The sequence below is a fragment of the Strongylocentrotus purpuratus genome, unplaced genomic scaffold (genome assembly GCF_000002235.5).
Source record: "Strongylocentrotus purpuratus isolate Spur 01 unplaced genomic scaffold, Spur_5.0 spur5_scaffold_1, whole genome shotgun sequence".
NCBI lineage: Eukaryota > Metazoa > Echinodermata > Echinoidea > Camarodonta > Strongylocentrotidae > Strongylocentrotus > Strongylocentrotus purpuratus.
This window is the reverse complement of record NW_022145594.1, coordinates 52,607,083-52,631,567: the sequence shown is the minus strand read 5'-3', so window position 1 is coordinate 52,631,567 and position 24,485 is coordinate 52,607,083. Positions and strand designations below refer to the sequence as shown.

Here is a 24,485-nt window from a genome sequence, read left to right as displayed (position 1 = left end):
CTTTCATAACAGTCGAACCTAAATATAGCGACCACCCAAGGTAAACACAAAAAGTGGTCTTTGTAGACAGGTTCCTTTAGTACATGTTTCAATGAGAAACATTTTCAAGGGAAACAAACAAAAAATGTGGTCTTTGTAGACAGGTGGTCACTAAAGTAGAGGTTTGACTGTTTGACTGTATTTCAGGTGAGACATGCATTAATTTGTGTCACTCCTGGTTATTGTTATCTTTACTCTTAGACTCAATTATCTATGTTACACTTTAACTTCAAAATTTGTTATCCAATGTACACAACTTGAGAATGATCTGTTTGGATTGAAATCAATAAAATTTAAATTTGAATATATTGTGTCTATCTTGCTGCATACAGGTACCTGCCATCTCCCTTGCCTATGAAGAGGCTGAGTCTGATATCATGAAACGTCGACCTCGTGATCCTCAGAATGACAAGCTTGTCAACGAACGTCTCATCAGTGTTTCCTACGGACAAATTGGTGAGCAAAACATTCATAACATAGCACCAATGTCCTTTGGCAAGACATTGATCTACATTTGCCACACTCAACCCAGGTGATGTAAATAGGTACCTGGCAGGAATTAATTCCTTGAAATGCGAGACCACCACAGTGGCTGCCTTGCTAAAGCCAGGGTAATAATCGGGGCAGTGCCAGGATCGTCACAATGTGACGGACATGTGTGCTGTATAAGAACTTATTATTATAACACGTTCCATAGATGTAATGGGAAATAATAACACCAAATACACCACTAACCCTAACCCTATCCATCCTGAGGGGGGGGGGGGGGGGATCAAAACACATTAAAACAAAAAAATTAAAATATTGTATCACGAAAAATTCTCTGTATATCCATCATGATATTTATTATATGAAATGCATGAAAATTCTTCACATAGGAACGGTGCATGTTACAGAAATCTTTATGAAATATAAAATTAAAGAAGGTAAAGCTAACAATGTTCCCTAAATGTTTGTTTTCTAGGTATGATCCAAGCTTCAGCTGGTTTGAGAAGTTAAAGCTAACTGAATGTTGTAAATGTTTGTTTTCTAGGTATGATCCAAGCTTCCGCTGGTTTCTTTGCCTACTTTGTGATCATGGGTGAGAATGGATTCCTACCCAATGATCTCATCATGTTGCGTAGCAAGTGGGACGACAAGGCAGTTCTGAATGTGGAGGATTCCTATGGACAACAATGGGTAAGTTACGTTTAACATTGCAATTAGAGATGCCAATTTTTATGCAATATAGCCTGAATTCAGGCCCTGGCAAGTTGTTTCCAGTCAATAGGCTTTTTTAATGTACAAAAAGCTCATTCTAGGTGATTTTCAGGCCCTCTTATCAATTCTAGCTGGCATCCCTGATTCATAGTAATACTCTATGAACAAATGTGTATCAGAAAGTATTCAATGTCTATCATTTCATTAAAATACTACAGATTTGCCACATACATTTGAATACATTTGATACCAGAGCAAAAAAATAACACTGAGTTCCTATAGGAAACATATTCATTCAGATAAGCTTATCTCGGCCAATACCTAACATATTCAATCGGTTTTCGACATTTGGACATTATTTTTGATGCTCGTTGGAAAAGGAAGAAAAAAATTGGGAAATTCTAAATTATGATGTCACAGCTTCGGTACTCTATACTAGCCCATTAAAGCAGTATCTAAACCTTGCATTACCATGTATCTAATATCTGTATCATTTCTATTGATTTGTTGACAGGGCTTCTACCAGCGTAAGCAGCTTGAATACACCTGTCACACTGCTTTCTTTGCCTCTATCGTGGTTGTACAATGGGCTGATGTCATCATCTGTAAGACACGACGTAACTCACTCATCCATCAAGGAATGAAGTAAGTCAGAATGCAACCCTCGTACTAAAAAAAATGACCCTCTGTATTGGTGTAATTTGGTAATTGGTGACAGACTGTCCTCAAGAGAGTGACATGCATTGATTAAAAATATATTCATTTCACCAGCTGGTTAATATAACACTGGAATTGATATCATGTGACGAGCTATGGACCAATCACATCTCGGTATCTGTCTTAGCTATCTAACATTATCAGAAACTAACTAGCAAGAGTCAGACTTGTGGATTATTTTTCTTTCATTTCATGAAAATATACCTTTATTATTCATGTACCCAAAGTAAGAAGTTGCTATTTCAGTCCAGACTTTCCTTGAGTTTTGGCTGCCTGTGGCATGTAAGGGGTTAATATATGGACTGTGCCCCATTTATGATGAATGAAGTTGCAGTACAAAGATTGAGTACATTTCAGTTGGCGGAACTGTGCAGGCATTGGAGAATTAGGATATGTATAAATACACTTCATGTCATTCTAAGTTCCAAGTTAGAGCATGTATTATGAAGTAACTTCAGTTCAGATATCATACTGCCTGTGTAATGACTTTGTAATGACTATTTTTAACATTACCATTGCCATACCATGTGTGTTTATGATGATGTGTTTGATACATCTTGGAAGAGAAGGTTAAGTTCTGGGAAGAGGTGAACAATAATTTGTTCCCTGAAAAGCATGGCTCTTGAAATGCCTTAATATTCTAAATATGGCAAGTAACATATTCTTGTAGTCCCATATACATCTTTTTGTGAACAGTGCTTTACCAAGACAAGGCCAATTTCTTATCATTTTGTTGATTCCAGAACCTTGCAGTACACACCAATACCTATATGCTAGATCAATTTTCTGATCGATTCCATAACTTTTTTTCACAATGCAATCGCATGACCAGAACTGGTCTACACCTTTAACATCACCATTGATGCCATGTGTGTTTATGATGCCATTGTGTTTGATACATGTTAATGTTTGTTCTTTACAGCAACTGGGTGTTGAACTTTGGTCTGTTCTTTGAGACTGCTCTTGCTGCGTTCCTGTCCTACTGCCCTGGCCTAGAGAATGGTCTTCGTATGTACCCACTCAGGATCGGATGGTGGTTTGTTGCTTTCCCATTCTCTCTTCTCATCTTTGTCTATGATGAGTGTCGTCGCTTCATCCTCCGTCATAACCCTGGTGGATGGGTTGAGCTGGAGACATACTACTGACTCCTTCAATCCCAATGCTTCTACCCCGTACCAGAGACCACCACACCCTCTCCGACCCCTCCTCCTCCTCCCTCCTCATCTGAACCAATCAGGATGACTCAATCATCCAGCCATTCACCCAACTTCCACCCTTACACGGCTAGTCAACGGTCATACCTTCGCGCACACCGCCCTGCCCCATCCCCTATCACGACAGCTATCCTCAAATCTCTCCCTCCTCCTGAGCTCCTAACCCCTAAACCAGATCTTCCCTCTCGTCCCATCAAGGAAGATCGATTGGAGATGCCAGCAGCCCAAGCTCTCATTCTCAAGTTTGCTGATAACCTGTGCAAGCAAACTAAACATTGCCCAGGAAAAACATTCTCTCGGATTCTTCACGGAACTCTTGCTTTTTTAAGATACCCATACTTCATCACGATATGAATTTCAAACAAACTCAAATTTTTATTCATAATACATTTGATTTTTATTCTGTCATGGTACTATTTTAATACTTGAAATTTCTATTGTAAAGCTTTATAAATGACTGAAAATAGAAAACTTATTGAAAAGTATTCTTTAAGAAACTCATTGATTCAAACATCATTCTATTCAAACTCTTATTGATGTTTAAGTATGCAGATATATTGTTAGTATTGAATTTACAGGTGACAACTTTGTGTGAATGAAATATTGTTGATGTTAATGCAAGGTTATCAATGAGCTTGAGAGAGAAGAAGGCTTCTACGGGGTAGTAGCATTGGTGTCGTCATGATTGTAATCAAACTATTAATTGGTGAATTATATTGTGAATTTGGTGATATAGAAGCATTTCATATAAGAAAATGCAAGTTTAGTAAGCATTGATGTTATCACAAATTATTCAGAGTTCATTAACAAAAATGAGGTACAGGATACCATTTTCGGCTAGTTAAGATTATCTTTTTGGTGAATTGTTTGGAAATAAGAAATTTATTTAGAGAGTTATGTCAGTTGATGTGTAGACTAAGGTTGAAGGCATAGCTCATCAATGCACATTAGTATGCACTGTACTTTGTTTGGTGTAGAGATAAACATCAACTAACATATATCTTGTACCTCTCTTCTCTGTCCCCAAGCAAAATATCAGAATTTTTTTAAATGACCAACTGTTCTAGGGCAGTTGATTTTAATAAACATTAAACATTTTAGAATTTGTGATTAAAAAGTAATAAATGTGTTCTGGTTGTCCTTGAATAATAAATTGTTTTTAACGTTCCCCTGAAACACTTTGTTTACTGTTTGTTTTGTTCAGTTTATTTGAATGATGGCTCATGGTAGATGATGTCCCGACGCCGCACTAATGTCCTTTGGCAAGACATTGATCTACATTTGCCACACTCCACCCAGGTGAAGTAAATGGGTACCGGGTAGGAATTTATTCCTTGAAATGCTAGAGCTGACATGAGCGCTATACAAGAACCCATTATTATTATTATTATTATATAGATAGATAGATAGAAGGGATTGTATTACGAGTTGTAGTGAGCATTGCACTGGATATTTGAACAAAGTAATAATTTAAATCCATGCTCGGGGGAGTATATTCATATCTGAATAAACTTCCTGATTTTGTTGATTTTTTAGCAGGTTAGGGGTTAGAGTAATGCCTCGTTGACACTTGCCCGCATTTTGGTCCCGCCCTGCCCCGCTCTGTGGCGTGCCAATTAGTGACACGCAGCGGCACGAAGAGTCCCGTCTAATTTACGAATAGTTCATGCAATGCGTAACCACTAGGACACGCATTCGTAGACTATGCGCATGGCATGCGAAAACTGCCCGGGAAGTATGCGCAGCCAATGCGTAAATTATGCGCAAATTAGTCGTTAACTAGTCGTGAATATGCGTGCCACTAGGCCATCGGACACGCATCGGCGCGCACTGGCACGACTAGGCAGCGCATAGTTCACGAACGTTGCCAAACAAAATTGTCGTGCCAAATTTTTGAACATTTTGAAAATTCTGTCACGCATTGCACGCACGGCCCGCATCCGCCCGCATCCTCCTGCATTGGCACGCAAGAGTATGTATGCGGGCAAGTGTCACCGGGGCATTAGAGAACAGTGATCTGCATGTAGGCCTACAGATAACAGGAGATGCAATGACTTTCGTTGAATGTGAGACAGTGTGGCCCAAATTCACAAAGGAGGTTTAAATTCAACCCATGGTTTAAATCTTCATTTTCATAACCCATGGTCTAGAATTAGCCCAAAATAAGTGAAACACACAGTCAGAGGTCCAATATTAGACGCGTGCAAGGCAGGGTATACTTAATCTTAAACCATGAGTCATGTACATGAGGGTTTAAATCTCCTTTGTGAAATCGGTGAAAGACACTATGTGATGGGTGAGGTTATAACGTTTGAATAAGATGAGACGGATGTACCAGAGGGAGAGAGAGTGGCAAATTGTGATATTTTCCCAATGCATGTATTTAAATCTAGGAAGGTGTGAATCAAATTTGATTGCTGCTGTTATCACAAATAATCTCCATTTGGTTTCAATTGATCCATAGTCATTTTACAGCAACTGGCAGGAGTTGAGGGGGATTTACCTAAAGATGGAATAAGTGTTTGACATGCACCATATCTTTCCCTTCTTTCATACTGAAGAAAAAAAATCCACTTACACCAACACCTCTCCAGGTCTCATTTTAGAGTTGATTATCATCAACCATCCCCAAATAGAATAGAATATCCAGGCTTTTCCCCCAACTGCAAGAAGTTAACTTGTTTAAAATGTTTTTACTTATTCCCGTTTAGCTGGGAGCCCTGCATCAATCCCCATCCCCATCCCCACATCGTCCTATCAATATCTGTACACAAAACAAAAATAATGAACACACTAAGAGAGGAAAAAGTGAATTCGAAAATAGAATTTCATTTAATTTAATTGAAAAATACATAATTAACAAAATTCCAGGTAATAAAACTTTGTAAAGTACAACATTTTTTAAAAGCACACATATTACTGCATAAGAATGTGTGATTTCAGACATCACATTTGCACATACACACATGTAACAATGAATCAGTGTTTGTTATTCCTCTGTCTCAATGCAGACAATGAAATTGAAGGACAAACCGAAAGCTGTTAGTAAGTTCTTTCAACTGATCTTAAAAATTCTATTTTATATGATGGTTTCTTCTGAACTAAAGGGGGTGTAAACTGACGAATAACAGGGAAACACCATCTACGTCTCCTTTTGGACAAATGCACGTAAACGAATGGACTTGATTAACGGTAATCAGCGACTTAATCTCTACAGGGACAGTTCTCCTCAAGCTTTGGTTTTGCGTATGTTGCATCCACTTTTCAAAAGTTTAGCAGGTTAATCAAAAGATGGAGAAGATTGAAGAGAAAACACGTCACATTATTTTATAAGTAAGGTACTAGTATTCAAAGTGATCAAGATATTTTCTAAGGGGGAGCTGCTATAAAGCCCCCCCCCCCCCCATTTAGTTTAAAAGCTTCATATATATCACAAATATATACATATACATACACAACATTTTCACACCTTTGCCTATTACAGGGATCCCATTTTCTTCCCTTGCAAACAGAGTAGCAATACCAAGACAAATTAGTGTCTTGCCAAATGACTTATCGAGTTAATAACAACCTACATCAACACCACATAAACGATGCATTCATCAATTGTAAAGCAAACACATTACTGGAAATTGTCAGTGAGCTTATACACAATTTAATATATTAATTTTCATAAATGCAATTCAATTATTGCACATCAAAAGGACAGATATATCGTTTCAAAACATGTTAAACATTCATACATCTGAAATAATTATTTCTTTTCTTCTCAGCTCATTCTAATAAGAGCTTGACATGTTCCTACAAAGGTCCTACGATTATTCCTTCCTACATTTCTTTACAGTCATTGTAAGATATCTAGCATGACTACTACATGTATACTAGAAGGTGCAAATTATCAATGGTATGATCATGATAGCTTAGAAAACAGGAAAGTGGCTAAGTGGTTTAAGGCGCTTGACTTTGGCAAGATATTAACCTGCACTTGCTACTCTCTACCCAGGTGTTAAATGGGTACCCGGTAGGATGCGACCGTCATTGTTGGTCAAACAGTCTTTGAACGTCAAGTAACGCCTGGCTGGAATGCTCCCCAGGGAGTGGAGATTGTGCACAGTGTGTGCGGGCAAGCGCTGAATCCAATGACCGGGATTATAGTATATCTGTAAAGCGCTTAGAGACATTGTATTAAGCACTATATAAAAGTGGAATATTATTAAATATTATTATTATTTCCTGAGAAAATTTTATAAATTCAAGCCGAGACCAATCACTGTGATGCAAAAATATTGATTCAATAGTGAAATACGTACTTGATCTCATTGGTAGCACCATTAGCTGAAAAAACATTTTGATTTAAATGTATGGCAGTCAGGGCATTATATATGGTCCAATGATCATGAAATCACAAACTGAGCCACAAACAATAACAAGGCTAGGTATTACAATGTTGTGACAATAACCCCATGCTTACTCTGTATCATGATAATGCTTCATAGTCGAGATGTTAATTCTCCTGACCCTACATACTTTGGTACTATGCTTGGAATAACACCTTTCTCACGACTCATCTCTTCTTGGAATCTGTCACTTTATCAGGAGACATTCCACAATGAACCCAACCCATCACCCACATGATCAATTGGATGATCCCTTTATTATAGGCCTAGGGAAAAGAGAAAATTCAGTTATCAATGCGATGATTACTCAAATATCAGCTGAAATTACCCCTCTGTAAGCACAACAATGAAAAACTCTTGTACCGTAAACATAAGAATGAAAAGTTCAATTCATAGCTAGTATCTAGCTCTTGACTTCAAGGCTCCATAACCCAAAGCTTAGCAATTGATCATATGCTTGATTACATTGATCACTATGTGCGACCAATCGCAAAAATCGATCGCAAAAATCAATCGCAGAAATCAATTGTACGATCATTTCCTAAGCTTTGTGTTACAGAGCCTTGAACTTGCTATAAATCCATCCTGCGTAGCTTCTAGTAGTAGCCAGTATCCAGATCTTCAATTGAAAAGTTTCACTATGCAGGGCCAATATCAAAAATATCACCATCACCAATCTTGTAATTATGCAAGAAACGATTTGGGTAGCGAAGCCACTCATTATTATTCAAGTGTGTTGGATCGGTAGAACTAAAATACGTGCGGAATTTGTTTGTTGGTAGACCGACGATTGCTCTGATTTGCTTGTTGAGTTGCCTAACATTATCCTTCACATTGACGATGATATCATAGGAGCTGTCATCATACGTGATCTTACAGTTGAATGTAGTGCGTGGGGTTAAATCAACCTTGGCAAGCTCTTGAATGTGTCCATGTTTAGCAATCAGTTCATCATACCTGTCGCAGAAAAATGAATACAAAAACGATGGTTACTAGTTCTTACTGAATCTCTTTTTGACATGGAAATTCATCTGTCAATGTGTTCATCAAGGGTATTATTTGGTGCAGTCCATAAAGGGGCTTCAGTATGCTTTACAATTACAATGAGAAAGGTTGGAGACTGGGAGCCTGGTTTTCCATAATTAATGCAGCTACAGTACATGTATATTTCAGCATTGAATTTTGGAAAATTCCCCCATAGAAAAGGTACAGTGTATTCATACCATAAATCCCTGTAAGTGGGTAACCAGAGCCCCCCCCCCCCCCCCCATGTCTACAACTTCAGTAAAAAAATGAATATAAATAAAATTAATACAAATTTTTACAAGATGATTAGAATCATGTTTTATACATGTTATTTCTTTCCTCTGAAAAGCAACACTTGTTTTACTAGCCTAAAATTAACCAGGGGCCAGTTTCATAAAACTTGTTATCTATAAAAATCATACATTTCTATGACAAATTTGTTCTCAGCCAATCAGATGCCATGATTTTAGTAGCTTATACCAGTAGCTTGTAACTTGTTATTGATATCAAGTTTCATGGAACAGGGCCCATGCAGACCATCTATAAGAAGGGCTTACCTAGCAGGTCTGACATCACTATGTCTAAACTTCCTAATAAACAGTCTCTCTGCTTGCTCCCTCTCTGGCTCTGTAATAACACTTCTGTTGAGACTCTCCAGCTTGCCTAACCTAGCGACAGCCAGCTGTCTTATCTGCTTCTCTGCTTTATCTCCCTTCCCTGTCACACATAGCAAGGGAATTCCTTTCACCAGGGCTTCTTTCAGAGATGGGAATTCATTCAACTTGTCTAGTTCATCCCATGACTCTACCAATGTCTCGCTCAGACACACCACCTTCAGATTAGGGAACGCCTCTCCAGGGCTAGCTCCTAGTCTTGAGATAGGGTTCGCCATGAGTATGAGTGTTTCTAGGCCAGGGAACATTGCACCAAGCTTCTTCACATCTTCCCACTCCTTCACTTGATTATTATTGAATTGAAGTAGCTTGAGATTGTCATGAGTGCAGTCACCTGATGAAACACTGCTAAACTCATTCAGACTGAGATGAAGCTCCTTCAACCTAAACAAAATTGAAAAAGAAAGATTTCTGTAAAATAATTGCTTCATGGCTTAAAGCTTATCTGCACTAGTTTGTCCAGGAGGGATTAGACCACACAGCAAGGTCACTGACAGTTTGCTATCTCATCAACTCAGCTCTCAAATGACATAAGAAATAGGGATCATGGGGGACCAACAGGCACCGATTGGGGAAGTTTTCTATATAGAGGGAGCAAGTAGCTACAAGTAGGACAGTGGGGCTTTAATACTGCAGGCAAGTTTAAAAAGAGGTGAAAAGAATGTTATTATTCTACATAGTTTAGTGTCGTATCAAGGCAATCTACAAAATCACTCCTTATATGGTATTATATTTATATCAATCAATCAAAAGTTAATAAGAAATGTGTGATCATGTTAATGATGAGTAACAGGATAGAAATACAAGCATTTTCAAGCGAGTATAAAAGAGAGGTATTGAATGGTCAGTTCTTGACTGATTGCCATTACAAAAAAACAAAAAACAAAACTGGAATAGATCTAATCTACCTAAATGTTGACATGCTTGAAGAAACAACAAATTTAAGCAAAATTATCAATGTCAAGTGCGTTGAATTCTATTACCGGTATGCTTTTAAATAAAGGTTTATGTGTTCACTAAAGAGGCCCAAATTACTTACAAATTGCATTTTAAGGAATATTTCCTTTAGCATTTTCAATCTGCTGACATATTTCCCACACAGGTAAAATTGCATAATTGAAAGCAGTAGTTTCTTCAGGAGTGATAGTGAGCAATCTAGGGTTAGGGTAAGGGTTAGAACCTGCTACGTACCTTTGCATGACTGTAAGGAGACTGTGTATGGACTCCCAGTGTAGCTTGGTTAGGGTTAGGGTTATAACCTGCTACGTACCTTTGCATGACTGTAAGCAGACTGTGTATGGACTCCCAGTGTAGCTTGGTTAGGGTTAGGGTTATAACCTGCTACGTACCTTTGCATGACTGCAAGCAGACTGTGTATGGACTCCCAGTGTAGTTTGGTTAGGGTAAGGGTTATAACCTGCTACGTACCTTTGCATGACTGTAAGCAGACTGTGTATGGACTCCCAGTGTAGCTTGGTTAGGGTTAGAGTTATAACCTGCTACGTACCTTTGCATGACTGTAAGCAGACTGTGTATGGACTCCCAGTGTAGCTTGGTTAGGGTTAGGGTTATAACCTGCTACGTACCTTTGCATGACTGTAAGCAGACTGTGTATGGACTCCCAGTGTAGCTTGGTTAGGGTTAGGGTTATAACCTGCTACGTACCTTTGCATGACTGTAAGCAGACTGTGTATGGACCAGTGTAGCTTGGTTAGGGTTAGGGTTATAACCTACTACGTACCTTTGCATGACTGCAAGCAGACTGTGTATGGACTCCCAGTGTAGTTTGGTATTGTTTAGGGTTAGGGTTAGGGTTATAACCTGCTACGTACCTTTGCATGACTGCAAGCAGACTGTGTATGGACTCCCAGTGTAGTTTGGTATTGTTTAGGGTTAGGGTTAGGGTTATAACCTGCTACGTACCTTTGCATGACTGTAAGCAGACTGTGTATGGACTCCCAGTGTAGTTTGGAATTGTTTAGGGTTAGGGTTAGGGCTATAACCTGCTACGTACCTTTGCATGACTGCAAGCAGACTGTGTATGGACTCCCAGTGTAGTTTGGTATTGTTTAGGGTTAGGGTTAGGGTTATAACCTGCTACGTACCTTTGCATGACTGTAAGCAGACTGTGTATGGACTCCCAGTGTAGTTTGGTATTGTTTAGGGTTAGGGTTAGGGCTATAACCTGCTACGTACCTTTGCATGACTGCAAGCAGACTGTGTATGGACTCCCAGTGTAGCTTGGTTAGGGTTAGGGTTATAACCTACTACGTACCTTTGCATGACTGTAAGCAGACTGTGTATGGACTCCCAGTGTAGCTTGGTTAGGGTTAGAGTTAGAACCTGCTACGTACCTTTGCATGACTGTAAGCAGACTGTGTATGGACTCCCAGTGTAGCTTGGCTAGGGTTAGGGTTATAACCTGCTACGTACCTTTGCATGACTGTAAGCAGACTGTGTATGGACTCCCAGTGTAGCTTGGTTAGGGTTAGGGTTATAACCTGCTACGTACCTTTGCATGACTGTAAGCAGACTGTGTATGGACTCCCAGTGTAGCTTGGTTAGGGTTAGGGTTATAACCTGCTACGTACCTTTGCATGACTGTAAGCAGACTGTGTATGGACTCCCAGTGTAGCTTGGTTAGGGTTAGGGTTATAACCTGCTACGTACCTTTGCATGACTGTAAGCAGACTGTGTATGGACTCCCAGTGTAGCTTGGTTAGGGTTAGGGCTATAACCTGCTACGTACCTTTGCATGACTGTAAGCAGACTGTGTATGGACTCCCAGTGTAGTTTGGTATTGTTTAACACCAGTCTCTGTATATTCTCCATGTTGACTAGACTACTAGTGGTTGCTAATGGTGTTGCTAAGGGTGTGGCTAAGTGTAATGGATTGGAGCTGAGGTTGAAGAATTCTAATCTTGGAAGCTGACCGGCAATTTTCAGGATCTATGAAGATAATTAGAAAAACAAAAACAATCAAAGCCTGCTAAAGTTATTGCAATAACATAAATTATAGAAAACGATGTTTCAACTTTATAAGGTTAACTAATAAAATTGTACTTTTAAAGGTACTATGTCCAATTTGCAGGCCCCCAAAATGAAAAGGTTAAATTCCAACGGCATTTGCAAGATAATACTAATTTAGAACTTCCCTAAAAAAGGTGGGGCTTGAAAATGTCTTCAAGTGGGAAAATAACGACTATTAGTTGTCAAATCGACTTAGGAGCTATAGAGCCAATAAAAAATAGTCTTGATTTTCAGACCATTGTACAGAATGGTCATACGTTTTTGCAGCGCAAAGATTCACTCAGTTTAATTTTGGGCATCACAAGAAGTGGGTTATTGATGTAGACAAATGCTCATGTACCCTTTACAGCTCATTTTATATATGTTATTACCAAAGAAGAAAAAAGCCAGTCAGTCACTCAATAGTGTCTGACAGTGGAGTCTAGCAAGTAAACGGGTTTCCTTGCATAATTTGAATATTAGGACACTGCTAACATTTAAATTTCACAGATAGGACATACATGACATAACCATAATTCCTGCAAAGTTTCACAGAATTTGAGGTTGGCTGCAAATGGGACAAAGTACCTTTAAGGAGAAAGTACATTCTCGTGATTATGACTTTTAAAATGTTCATATGAAGTATCACTCTTTAGTCTTTACAGGATTTTCCTCAAACATTTTGCTTTTAAATAACCCAAACTCATTTTCAGGGTGGACACACTTCCCTGTCTACCTCTCCCCATGTTTCTCTCTCCCTTTCAGCACCATCCAAACATTTGATTTGTTTTCCATCAGAAGTCCATACTTTTGTTCTTCAAATGTATATTATCATTACTATCACCCCAGCATGAAACACAAAGGCCCACAGTGCTGTAGACAGGTGGTATATTATCATTACTATCACCCCAGCATGAAACACAAAGGCCCACAGTGCTGTAGACAGGTGGTCACCAAAGCAGGTTTGACTGTATATCAATCTAGGAGACTTATCTTTTCTGATGTACAATGCTCATAAAAAGATCAATTCAACCTTAAGTCTACAAGTCCCATAGAATAATAAACACATCAGCTTTCTTCATGCAATGACAATCATATGTCTATCTATCTCACCTACCTCTTTCCAGTTATCTAAAGCATTCTCAGCCAAGTCCAGCTCTGTAACAGATTTACAGAGCTCAGCTAATCTTTCTTCATTTCCAGCATTTCTGATCTTGTATCGATTCAGGACCAAGATTCTGGGAAGTTTGAGATCCATCGTGTCATCTGAAGAGAAGAGGGCAAAACAAATGCTTTGTCATCATACAAATTAAGACAACTTAGATCGAATGGTCAAACTATTCAAATTCACGATCTTCCCAAACACAACGTTTGACATTTTTGATGATTTCTACCCATGTTATAAATGTTTTTTAAAAATATGTAGCAAAAGGTGTAACATTTCTAGAGACAAAAGTGGGCAAAAGAATGGATGATATCATTGATGGTTTCATACACACCTTATAAAACATATTTGCAATTAATATACACTCTAAATTACCAGGTAAAGTGCAAACTGTAGAGACTTCATCAATTAATCAATGCGCTGTATAAATGAATTCATTACTATCATTATTTTAACTTGTTTAGCCCCATGATTTCTTAGCTGTGACAGATGATTTGATACATACCTTGTGATGATTGTATTTTCCTTGGCTGAGACAGATGATTTGATACATACCTTTTGATGATTGTATTTTCTTGGCTGAGACAGATGATTTGATACATACCTTGTGATGATTGTATTTTCTTGGCTGAGACAGATGATTTGATACATACCTTGTGATAATTGTATTTTCTTTGCTGTGACAGATGATTTGATACATACCTTGTGATGATTGTATTTTCTTGGCTGAGACAGATGATTTGATACATACCTTGTGATGATTGTATTTTCTTGGCTGAGACAGATGATTTGATACATACCTTGTGATGATTATATTTTCTTGGCTGAGACAGATGATTTGATACATACCTTGTGATGATTGTATTTTCTTGGCTGAGACAGATGATTTGATACATACCTTGTGATGATTGTATTTTCTTGGCTGAGACAGATGATTTGATACATACCTTGTGATGATTGTATTTTCTTGGCTGAGACAGATGATTTGATACATACCTTGTGATGATTGTATTTTCTTTGCTGAGACAGATGATTTGATACATACTTTGTGATGATTGTATTTTCTTGGCTGAGACAGATGATTTGATACATACCTTGTGATGATTGTATTTTCTTTGCTGTGACAGATGATTTGATACATACCTTGTGATGATTGTATTTTCTTGGCTGAGACAGATGATTTGATACATACCTTGAGATGATTGTATTTTCTTGGCTGAGACAGATGATTTGATACATACCTTGTGATGATTGTATTTTCTTTGCTGTGACAGATGATTTGATACATACCTTGTGATGATTGTATTTTCTTTGCTGTGACAGATGATTTGATACATACCTTGTGATGATTGTATTTTCTTTGCTGAGACAGATGATTTGATACATACCTTGTGATGATTGTATTTTCTTGGCTGACACAGATGATTTGATACATACCTTGTGATGATTGTATTTTCTTGGCTGAGACAGATGATTTGATACATACCTTGTGATGATTGTATTTTCTTGGCTGAGACAGATGATTTGATACATACCTTGTGATGATTGTATTTTCTTTGCTGTGACAGATGATTTGATACATACCTTGTGATGATTGTATTTTCATTGCTGTGACAGATGATTTGATACATACCTTGTGATGATTGTATTTTCTTTGCTGTGACAGATGATTTGATACATACCTTGTGATGATTGTATTTTCTTTGCTGAGACAGATGATTTGATACATACCTTGTGATGATTGTATTTTCTTGGCTGACACAGATGATTTGATACATACCTTGTGATGATTGTATTTTCTTGGCTGAGACAGATGATTTGATACATACCTTGTGATGATTGTATTTTCTTGGCTGAGACAGATGATTTGATACATACCTTGTGATGATTGTATTTTCTTGGCTGAGACAGATGATTTGATACATATCTTGTGATGATTGTATTTTCTTTGGTGAGACAAATGATTTGATACATCCTTGTGATGATTGTATTTTCTTGGCTGAGACAGATGATTTGATACATACATGTACCTTGTGATGATTGTATTTACTTTGGTGAGACAAATGATTTGATACATACCTTTTGATGATTGTATTTTCTTGGCTGGAGCACTGAAATAGACTTGAACTTTTCCCATGTCATGAAGACCTGATTCCATGTTTCCATACTTGGTTAAGATGGCATCAGTCAATGAGTTATCCTCTTCTTTCTTCTCAGCCATTGTTACTGATCTAATACAAGACAAATATGCCAAAAACAAAGGTGTTAGCCCTCAATTAGAAGTTCAGTAAAAGCCATACATTGCAACAGTCCTGTTTTCATTACGATTAGTGTTCGAATTATTGGGGTGGGATGGGTTGGGGGGGGGGGAACCCCTCTAACATCCTTCCAATGAATCAAGTGGAACGTAAGGTAAGAGCTCTGCACAATGCCTACTTTTATATTCTAAATAAACACACACATCTCAACCTGATTGCAATGTGTCAAATTTCCCTCTAAATCAAGCTTCAACAACCCATTAATATAATACCTGTATAAAATTGAGAATTAAAAAGAAATGTCTAAAAGGGTGCATTATACTGTATAAATATAATAAATATCTGTATAAATTGATCCTGATAATTTTGTTTACAGTGTATGTTAAATTATTTTAGGTCCGCGGTTCGAGTCCCGCCGCGGCACTATTGTTTTTTGGCAAGACATTGATCTACATTTGGCACTCTCCACCCAGGTGTTAAATGGGTACTGGTAAGAAGGAATTCCTTAAAATGCTGTGAGCATCGAAATCGGCAGCCTAGCATAGCCGGGTAATGTTGGAGCGCCTTGAGGACCTTGCAAGGTCGATACGTGCGCTATATAAGAATCCAATATTATTATTATTATTATTAATTCTACTTGTGGACTGCCTATTCCATTCAAAGAAAAGGGCTCAGCCCCCTGGACCCAACGCCAATTATATGACTTGTCAGTGTCACAAATAAGGTATCAAAATTATCTTATCTGACTGTAATGGAATGCCTGAAACCCCTGGGCTTCGGGGGGCTCTGCCCCCTGCTCCCCACGACAATTTATGCTCCACTCGACCGCTTTGCTCGATTGCTACGCTCTTTACCTGATTAATAATAATAATATGGATATTTATATAGCGCCGGTATCCGCCAGGCTCTGACGCTCATGGCGCTGTACATACATGTATTACTATCACAAAAATATAACTTTCTTACCGGTAACTAAAATAAAGTAAACTAAAACAACACAAATTATTACGCTACATTGATATGATTAAATAGCACTGTTTAGAAAAAGATGGGTTTTTAGAGCAACTTCGAAGGGCATGAAGGGCAGTTAAATTACGAATACTAAGAGGCAGCTTATTCCAAAGGGACGGACCAGAATGAGAAAATGCTCTATCTCCCCAGGAACTGCGCATCTCAGGGACAACTAATAAGGAGGATTGAGATGAACGAAGATGTCTTGTAGGCTTATACTTAACAATCAACTTGATATTGTAGGAAGGAGCAGAGTCATACAAGGAATTGAAAACCAGCAACAACAACTTAAAAATAATTCGGTCACATACCGGGAGCCAGTGAAGAGTTTTGAGAATGGGGGTGTTGTGGGTTCTACAAGAAGAAAGTGTGACAATACGTGCAGCAGTATTTTGCAGTTCCTGGAGTCGAGAAAGTTTTGTGTTAGGGAGTAGATAGAGAATAGAATTACAGAAATCTAAGTGTGATGAAATAAGAGCATGAACAAGTTTCTCTGTGGTTGAACGACTATAAAGTATTTCCTAATAAAACCTAGATTTCTCAGTTGATATCTGACTGACTTACAAATACTAGAAACATGAGTTGACAATGACATAGACGAGTTTAACATGACACCAAGGTTACGACATTGCGAGGAAGGACTAATTACAGAATCTGATATGGATATATTGAACGACTGTATCTTAGCAAGATTAGATTTCAAACCCAATAAAATTAGTTTAGTTTTACTATCATTCAGTTTGAGTGAGTTCGAGTTCATCCAAGTTTGCACATCTTCGACGCAAGCTTCGAGTAGTTTGACAGTCCGACTTGCGTCATTTTGATTGGGAAGGAGCGATGCGTAGATCTGGATGTCATCTGCATAGCAGTGATACTTGACATCATGCTGCTGTAAAACTTGCTTGAGCCTAGTGATGTACAAGGAAAACAGCAACGGCCCCCCGACTGACCCCTGCGGGACGCCACAACTGAGCTTGACAGGATCAGATCTTTCATGATTTATACATACCAATTTCTGCCGTCCATCCAAATAGGACATGAACCATTCAAGTGCGTGGTCATGAATTCCAATGGATGACAATACATTGACAAGGATACGATGGTCCACAGTATCAAATGCTGCCGACAGGTCTAATAACACGACTGCTGTGATCCTACCAACATCCATTTCTGTCAGGATGTTTTTGGACAGGTTGACGAGCAGGGTCTCAACACTGTGATTTGCATGGTAAGCTGACTGGTGATTGTCGAGTAGATCATTCTCCTGTAGGTAATCATACAATCTAGAGAAGACTACCCGCTCCAAAAGTTTCGACAATTAAGGTAGATTCGAGACTGGACGATAGTTCTGGAGACATTCTGGATCTAATGAAGGCTTCTTCAGTAGTGGATGAATATGAGCGATCTTTAAGGCTTTCGGAACTTTCCCACTCTGCAGACTCAGATTGCATGACCACATCGGCAATGTAAGGAAATACATGTATGATAGTGGCATTAGTTGGAATCGGATCAAGCTCACATGATTTCACAGGGTTGTTGCGGATAAGTGACTCAATTTCCTCTGAAGTAGTATCTGCAAGTGTTGCAAGTCCAATACAAGACAGTGGTGGAAGTGGAGCAACATCAGTACACAGGTGCCTTTGAATACTGTCAATCTTGGAAACAAAGAACTGGCTGAAGAGCGACGCTAGGGATTTGCTGCATGCGTTCGCTGGAAGTGGAGATGTCTGTGTGCGATTCAAGAGTGCATTAGCAAATTTGAACATCTTCTTGGAGTTGTTACCACAGTCACTTATTGATTGCTGGTAGTAAGCATGTTTCGATTTGCGGAGAAGAGAGTGCACATGTTGTTTCTGTTTGCAATACAGTTGACGATCAATCTCCAACTTCGAAAATCGCCACTTCTTTTCCAGGTGCCTACGTTCTTGTTTCTCACTTTTAATTTCGTGAGGAAACCAAGGAGTATGAGCCCGTGTCTTGACAGTTCGGGAGGTAGCTGGTGTGTGGAAATCTACAATGTAATAAGTCACTGAGAACCATGTTATACAAGTCGACTCTAGCTGTTGCATCGTCAGTGGGTATACACTGTAGATGTCGAGGAAAGCTCGCTGTTCATCATATCTGTTGCAAATGATGTTCTGTCAATTGCTTTGATGTTACGCATGACTCGAGGATGTACAACTGATGGAGGTTTGTGCAGATGTACATGTATACTGCACAAAATTGCAGAATGGTCCGAAATACCTGGAGTTATCCGAAGGTCCGAGAACACCTTGTTATCCCATTGCCGAGATATAAAACTGATTGTTAATACTCCACTTTAAAAAAAAGTTATGCGGGCCTGCATGTAACATTCTGCCCCCCCCCCCCTCCCCTTAAAAAAAAAAGTTTTTGCTCATTATGCCACTGCCCCTGTAAGGTGAGCCCTGGGGCGTTATTCTGAACATTGTTGTAAGTTTTGTGTTATATTTTGTTGTATCACCCAGAGATAACACAATGCTAATATTGTTGTAAGTTGGTATTCTGAAAATCATTTTATCCGCCTCTATCTTATATTTGACCACTGTTGACACGCCCATTTCTATGGACCCTACCAATCAAAATCTGTTTCATATAAGCAATGCTTGATAAGTAGGTCAACCAATAGGAATGCTTTATGCCATATCTGAAGATGCGCCTAGCGCATACTAATCTTGGGCGTAATTGGATATTTGAGCGCTTATTACGCGCCTCATCATGCGCTGTGGCATGTGGATCATGAAGACAAGTCATGCTTTCACTACATTGGTATTTGAGAGTATTAAAATCGTCATATCCTAGCATGTAATTCTTAGAAAGTTCTCATCTGTGATGTTTCCGGTCATCACACAATATTCTTGTAACTCGTCTTTTGGCACGAAGTTGGTTCCGGGCAAGAAATATTGCCGCCATTATATCACCACAAAAGATACAACAACCCCCTACCTGTTGTAAATATTGTTGTAAATACCACGCAAGATAAGATAAGATAAAAGATACAACAATTTTCAGAATACCAATTATCTTGTCAAATCATCTCTCGTGCGCATATGCAAATGAGGATTTAGCGCCATTTTATTACTTACAAGCAGAGTTACAGAGCTACCGCGCCGAGTCATGAAAATGTCACGCATTGCTAATCTTTGAACTTGGCGTCTCTGCAGTTACCAGTGCACAAAACAAAAGTTTGAATGCAGGGGCCTCCAAACAGATGAGAGAAAAGATGCAACAAAAGTTACAACGTTCAGAATACCAACTTTATCTGATCTCCAAAGATACAACAATATCAGAGATAACACAGGGTTCAGAATACGGCCCCTGGAAACGAATGTTTGCCCCATCAACCCCACAATCCAAAACTGCTTCTGGCACGCCTGAGCATGACCACATTGCCCCAAACAGGAATAGACTCTAGATCAGTGGCGGATCCAGGATTTGCCGAAGGGGGGGGGCCTAAAATTTTGAGAGAAAATTTCGCAACGTCTCAGCCAGTCGCTGAATAAGCAGGGGGGTGGGGGGGGGGTAGGTCTTGTCTAGTGAGCATTATTTTTTTTTTTTTTAGGGTTAGGGTTAGGGTTAGAGTTAGGGTAAAATGACAAAAAATGACAGTTTTTGCAGCTGGGCCGAGTTGTCCCCTGGTCCGAGTTAGCCCGGATCCCTCTAGATAAAGGGTCTATATCGTCGGTGGGGTGACAAAACCTTGTAACTCAATTTTTTGAGATTTTGATTTTTTTACATAATTTTGTACCTTTGTACTTGGTACTTGGTTGTTGTTCCTTCAAAATATTCCTAGTGGAATTTAAACTGGAGGTCGTGGTGGCACAGGGTGGACTTATTTCGGAAGGAGTGCTACTTTAAACTTTGCTGAGTCAGTCAGGGATACTAATGTCGAATAAAGATTATTCCATGCTCTGGTTGTGCGTGGAAAAAAAAGAGTTTTTGTATACATCTAATCTGGGTAATGGTATTTCGAACTGACTTGAGTGCCCGCGTCTGCTACGATCTGGTTTAGGTTTAATGTGGGTTTGGGCATCTATGTCCAGCTGGCCATGTAACATTTTGTGGAAACAGCTTAGACGGTGAGCTTCGCGTCTGTCTTGGAGAGAGTTCCATTGAAGAGAATTTAGAAGGTGGGTGACGCTTGCTTCTCTCTGATATGTGCTTGTGACAAAACGGGCTGCCTGCCTCTGGACTCGTTCGATAGAAGAAATGTTCTTAGCTGTGTATGGGTCCCAAGCAGCAACTGCGAAATCTAAGTGTTGCCTAACGAGGGTGAGGTAGAGTTTCTCCTTTATGGAAGTTGAGCAGTGATGAAAGTTGCATCTCAGAAAACTCAATACTCCTATAGCTTTTGTTGTTGCGAGGTGAGTTTGGCCATTCCATCGGAGGTCGTTCTGGATCACAACACCAAGGTACTTTGTCTGCTTACATTCTTCCAGGGTGACACCAAGGAGGTTGTATGAAGATTTACCCGGTTTCTTCTTCCTGGTGACACGCATTGATTCACACTTTTTTGGGTTGAATTTCATGCCCCATTTCTGAGACCACTCCACCATTGCATCTAGGTCTTGTTGCAGGATGTCCACGTCGTTTACTGATTTAATTGGACGGTACAGCATGCAATCGTCTGCAAAAAGCTTAGTGGTACTTTTGACTTTGTCGTGAATGTCATTTATGAAGAGCAAGAACAAGTGAGGACCGAGCACAGTTCCTTGCGGGGTTCCACTTAGAACTGGCTTCCAGTCTGAATGTTTTCCGTTAACACATACGCGTTGTAGTCGTTTTGTAAGGAAATTTGTCACCCATCTTAAGTTATCTGAACGGATTCCATAATAATCTAGCTTGTGAAGTAACTTCTGGTGAGGGATGACATCAGAGGCTTTAGAGAAGTCAAGTGTTATCAAATCTGTGGTGGTTTTTTTATCCAGGTTCTTTGCCAGGTCGTTAATTGCCAAAATAAGTTGAGATTCACATGATCTGCGTCTCCTAAAGGCATGCTGATTTTCTGCAAGAATATTTAGTTCGCTAAGGTGGCCCATGAGGTTACTATCAATAATATGTTCCAAAAGTTTACAACAGGTACTCGTTAGGCCATGTAAAATTGATTTCATGTGATCGTCCCCGCCCACTTCCTTTTTTCCGCTCGCCTCCTTATATTTGATATTTGATTTTTTTTTTTTTTTTAAATAATAAAAAATAATAATAATAATCGAGTACAACTTGTTTTAATTCCTTGTCAAAAATAAATATAGAGTTGAAATTTGATCTATATATATGTGTTCTCAGTGTTTTTCTTTTCAGGAAAGAGAGAGCATTGGATTTTGCCCTTAACATTTTGATACAGTCAACAAATCTTGGTAGTGGTTTCTGGCATATACTCCCATTCTGGCACTCCTTTGGTAGGGTATATGCAGCATAGCTGGATTTCGATTTATACATGCATGGGTCATCACCCTTGGTACTTTCAATGTTGGAGTGAGGATTTAATACTTGGCATTCAATATCATGGCGTGATGGTAGTATGCATGTCACTTAGTTGGCGTCCTCTGCTTGAGGCAGCTTCCTGTAGTGCAGACTTGGATAGACCAAAGCTAGCCTGTAGGTACGCCTTCAAGGCTTCCAATGAAAATGTTAAATATCATGTCATTCTTGTTAAAACAACAATTACAAAATCAAAACAAAAATGACAATATATTTACAAATTACATATTTATAATAAAGGCAACATTAATATTTAAAAATAGACAAAAAGAAACCTGTTGAAGAAAGCCAAAATTGATATTTTAGGGCAAATCAAACTCACTACAGCAACGTTGGTTGATGTACATATTCAATTATATACTATTTGTACACGCGGCAGCCATCTTGGGAAAAATATCAAATATCAGATAACATGGTACACCCTCCTCCTCTTTTTCAAAAAATCTGGACGATCAACATGTAATCAATTTTACATGGCCTTAGTGAAATAGTGCGGTAATTTGCTGGGTCGGTGGTAGAGCCCTTCTTAAAAAGTGGAGTGATATGGCCTTTCTCCACAGTCCAGTGGGAGATCACCAGAATCAAGCGACTGTTGGAAGATGAACTGCAAGATGGGGGCTAGTTCTTCTGCTGCAATTTTGAGAGCTTGGTTCTGGATCTGGTCCTAATGGCCTACGACACCACCTGATAAATCCATGGAACGCCTCCTTCTCGGTTTTTCACAAATTCCACACAAACACCCTTAAACTAAACCTCGTAACTTTATAACCCCCTTTGAAGCTGCACTAACAAAACCTCGTAACTTAAAGGGATCCGGTAACTTTGTCTCAGATTCTGAAACAAAATTCTGGATTTAGCTCATGATGCAATGATAATTATAAACCTTTAGGTCAGTCAGGAACCCCATGACTTTTACAAGCCGATCGCCTATCTGATTATCAAGATATTTATGATTGGAATTACACATTTTGAAAACCGTTCGCCTGACGGTTTTCATAACACTACAGTCTATTGGGGAAAACGAGTATGGTAAAACCGGTCACTCAAAGATTTTTACTTTTTTGAGGCACTTCTTGATCATTTTGAAGCGTAGTTTTTTTAGGGCTTCAATATTACACCATATCACAGACACTGATAACAAGTAGGGCCGTGTATCTCAGATTTAACATTGTTACACGATCCCTTTAAGGTATGTAATTCATTTTCCTTGAAACTCACACACATCCTAACAGTACCGAAATTAGTGTATTCAATTCAAATCCTCGTAACTTATTCAACCAAATCCTCGTAACTCAATCAGAGTTGAAAGTAAGACTAAGAACTCGTATCTCAACGTAGATAAAAGCAAAAACCTTGTAACTCACTTTCAAATATAAAAACAATTATTTTACTGTATTTCAACAATGACATTACACATTGTATAAATATTCCAGTTTTAAAAAGAAAGGACGGTGTACGTGTCACACTCAGCACTGTACTATTTGTTGAGACAGGACAGTTTTTTCGCTCTGCTGAAAATTCATCATTTTTGAGATACGAGGTTTTGTCACCCCACCGACGATATATTTTGTTTAAACTGTTGGTTAGAAACATACATTTCAAAAGCCAGCCGACAAAAACGTCAGATTTTCGGGAAATGTAAAAGCAAGACTGCGCCAACTTTTTATATTGAACACAGCGTAAATCCAAGAAGCTACACCCCAAAGGTTTGGGCATCAACTACTGCCAGCGCTCCGCTAAAGCACGACCGCACTTTATCGCTTGATCGAAGCAGCCTCTTTATCATTATCATTATCAAGCACATAAATCATCATTAGAGCAGGGACTTGATAGACCCTGATTAGACTTAGAGTAACCAGATTCTAGAGCATATGAACACAGGATCATGAGGATGGGTAGGCGAAGGTAGATGGATTCGATTAAACAGAATAAAATTGATCAAAACTTACCATTCAGCACCGTACCATCGCCTATTCTGAGCCGAGTCAGTCTAGTCGAGTTGCGATCTTCGAGGTCGACCAGGGTCGCGCATATGCAAATTATAGCGTTTTCAAAATAAACATTTACGTCACAATGTTTACGTTACACGTGGAAGGGTGGATGATGTCATTGTAAACATTGCGACGTGGAGTCTCATTGCATGGGTGCATGAAAATAGAGAATTACGAAACAAAGAAAGCAAAATGCAAAGAAACAAAGGAATACAAATATGTAAAGCAACTAACTGAAGTGCAACGATGGGAGCGATAAAAAGATTGCGACAAGTAAGAATAAAG

General features: G+C 38.9%; 2 protein-coding genes across 7 annotated transcripts in view; one reads left to right on the top strand and one right to left on the bottom strand.

Moving 5' to 3' along the window:
* The window catches only part of LOC404637 (sodium/potassium ATPase alpha subunit), a 37,483-nt gene extending 33,139 nt beyond the window's left edge, over nt 1-4,344 (top strand). For 2 of the 4 annotated variants that reach the window (XM_030976964.1, XM_030976973.1), the window contains exons 17-20: nt 372-495; nt 1,073-1,218; nt 1,754-1,884; nt 2,879-4,291. In XM_030976964.1, the coding sequence (XP_030832824.1) occupies nt 372-495; nt 1,073-1,218; nt 1,754-1,884; nt 2,879-3,101 (624 nt within the window). In that variant the 3' untranslated portion in view covers nt 3,102-4,291. 4 annotated transcript variants of the gene reach the window in all.
* A 3,795-nt stretch (nt 4,345-8,139) lies between these two features.
* Nucleotides 8,140-24,350, bottom strand: LOC590491 (tubulin-specific chaperone cofactor E-like protein). Of its 3 annotated transcripts, XM_011671683.2 has the most exons (6): nt 24,159-24,350; nt 15,521-15,672; nt 13,394-13,542; nt 12,017-12,216; nt 9,151-9,651; nt 8,140-8,524 (listed from the first exon to the last, which is right to left on the bottom strand). In XM_011671683.2, the coding sequence occupies exons 2-6, from the start codon at nt 15,660-15,662 to the stop codon at nt 8,206-8,208; spliced, it is 1,311 nt and encodes a 436-aa protein (XP_011669985.1). In that variant the 5' UTR covers nt 15,663-15,672; nt 24,159-24,350; the 3' UTR covers nt 8,140-8,205. The 3 variants fall into 3 exon arrangements, with proteins under 3 accessions (XP_011669985.1, XP_030834333.1, XP_030834334.1); XM_030978473.1 differs by lacking the exons at nt 15,521-15,672; nt 24,159-24,350 and adding an exon at nt 14,046-14,239; XM_030978474.1 differs by lacking the exons at nt 15,521-15,672; nt 24,159-24,350 and adding an exon at nt 13,997-14,025.
* Nucleotides 24,351-24,485: the final 135 nt, after the last annotated feature.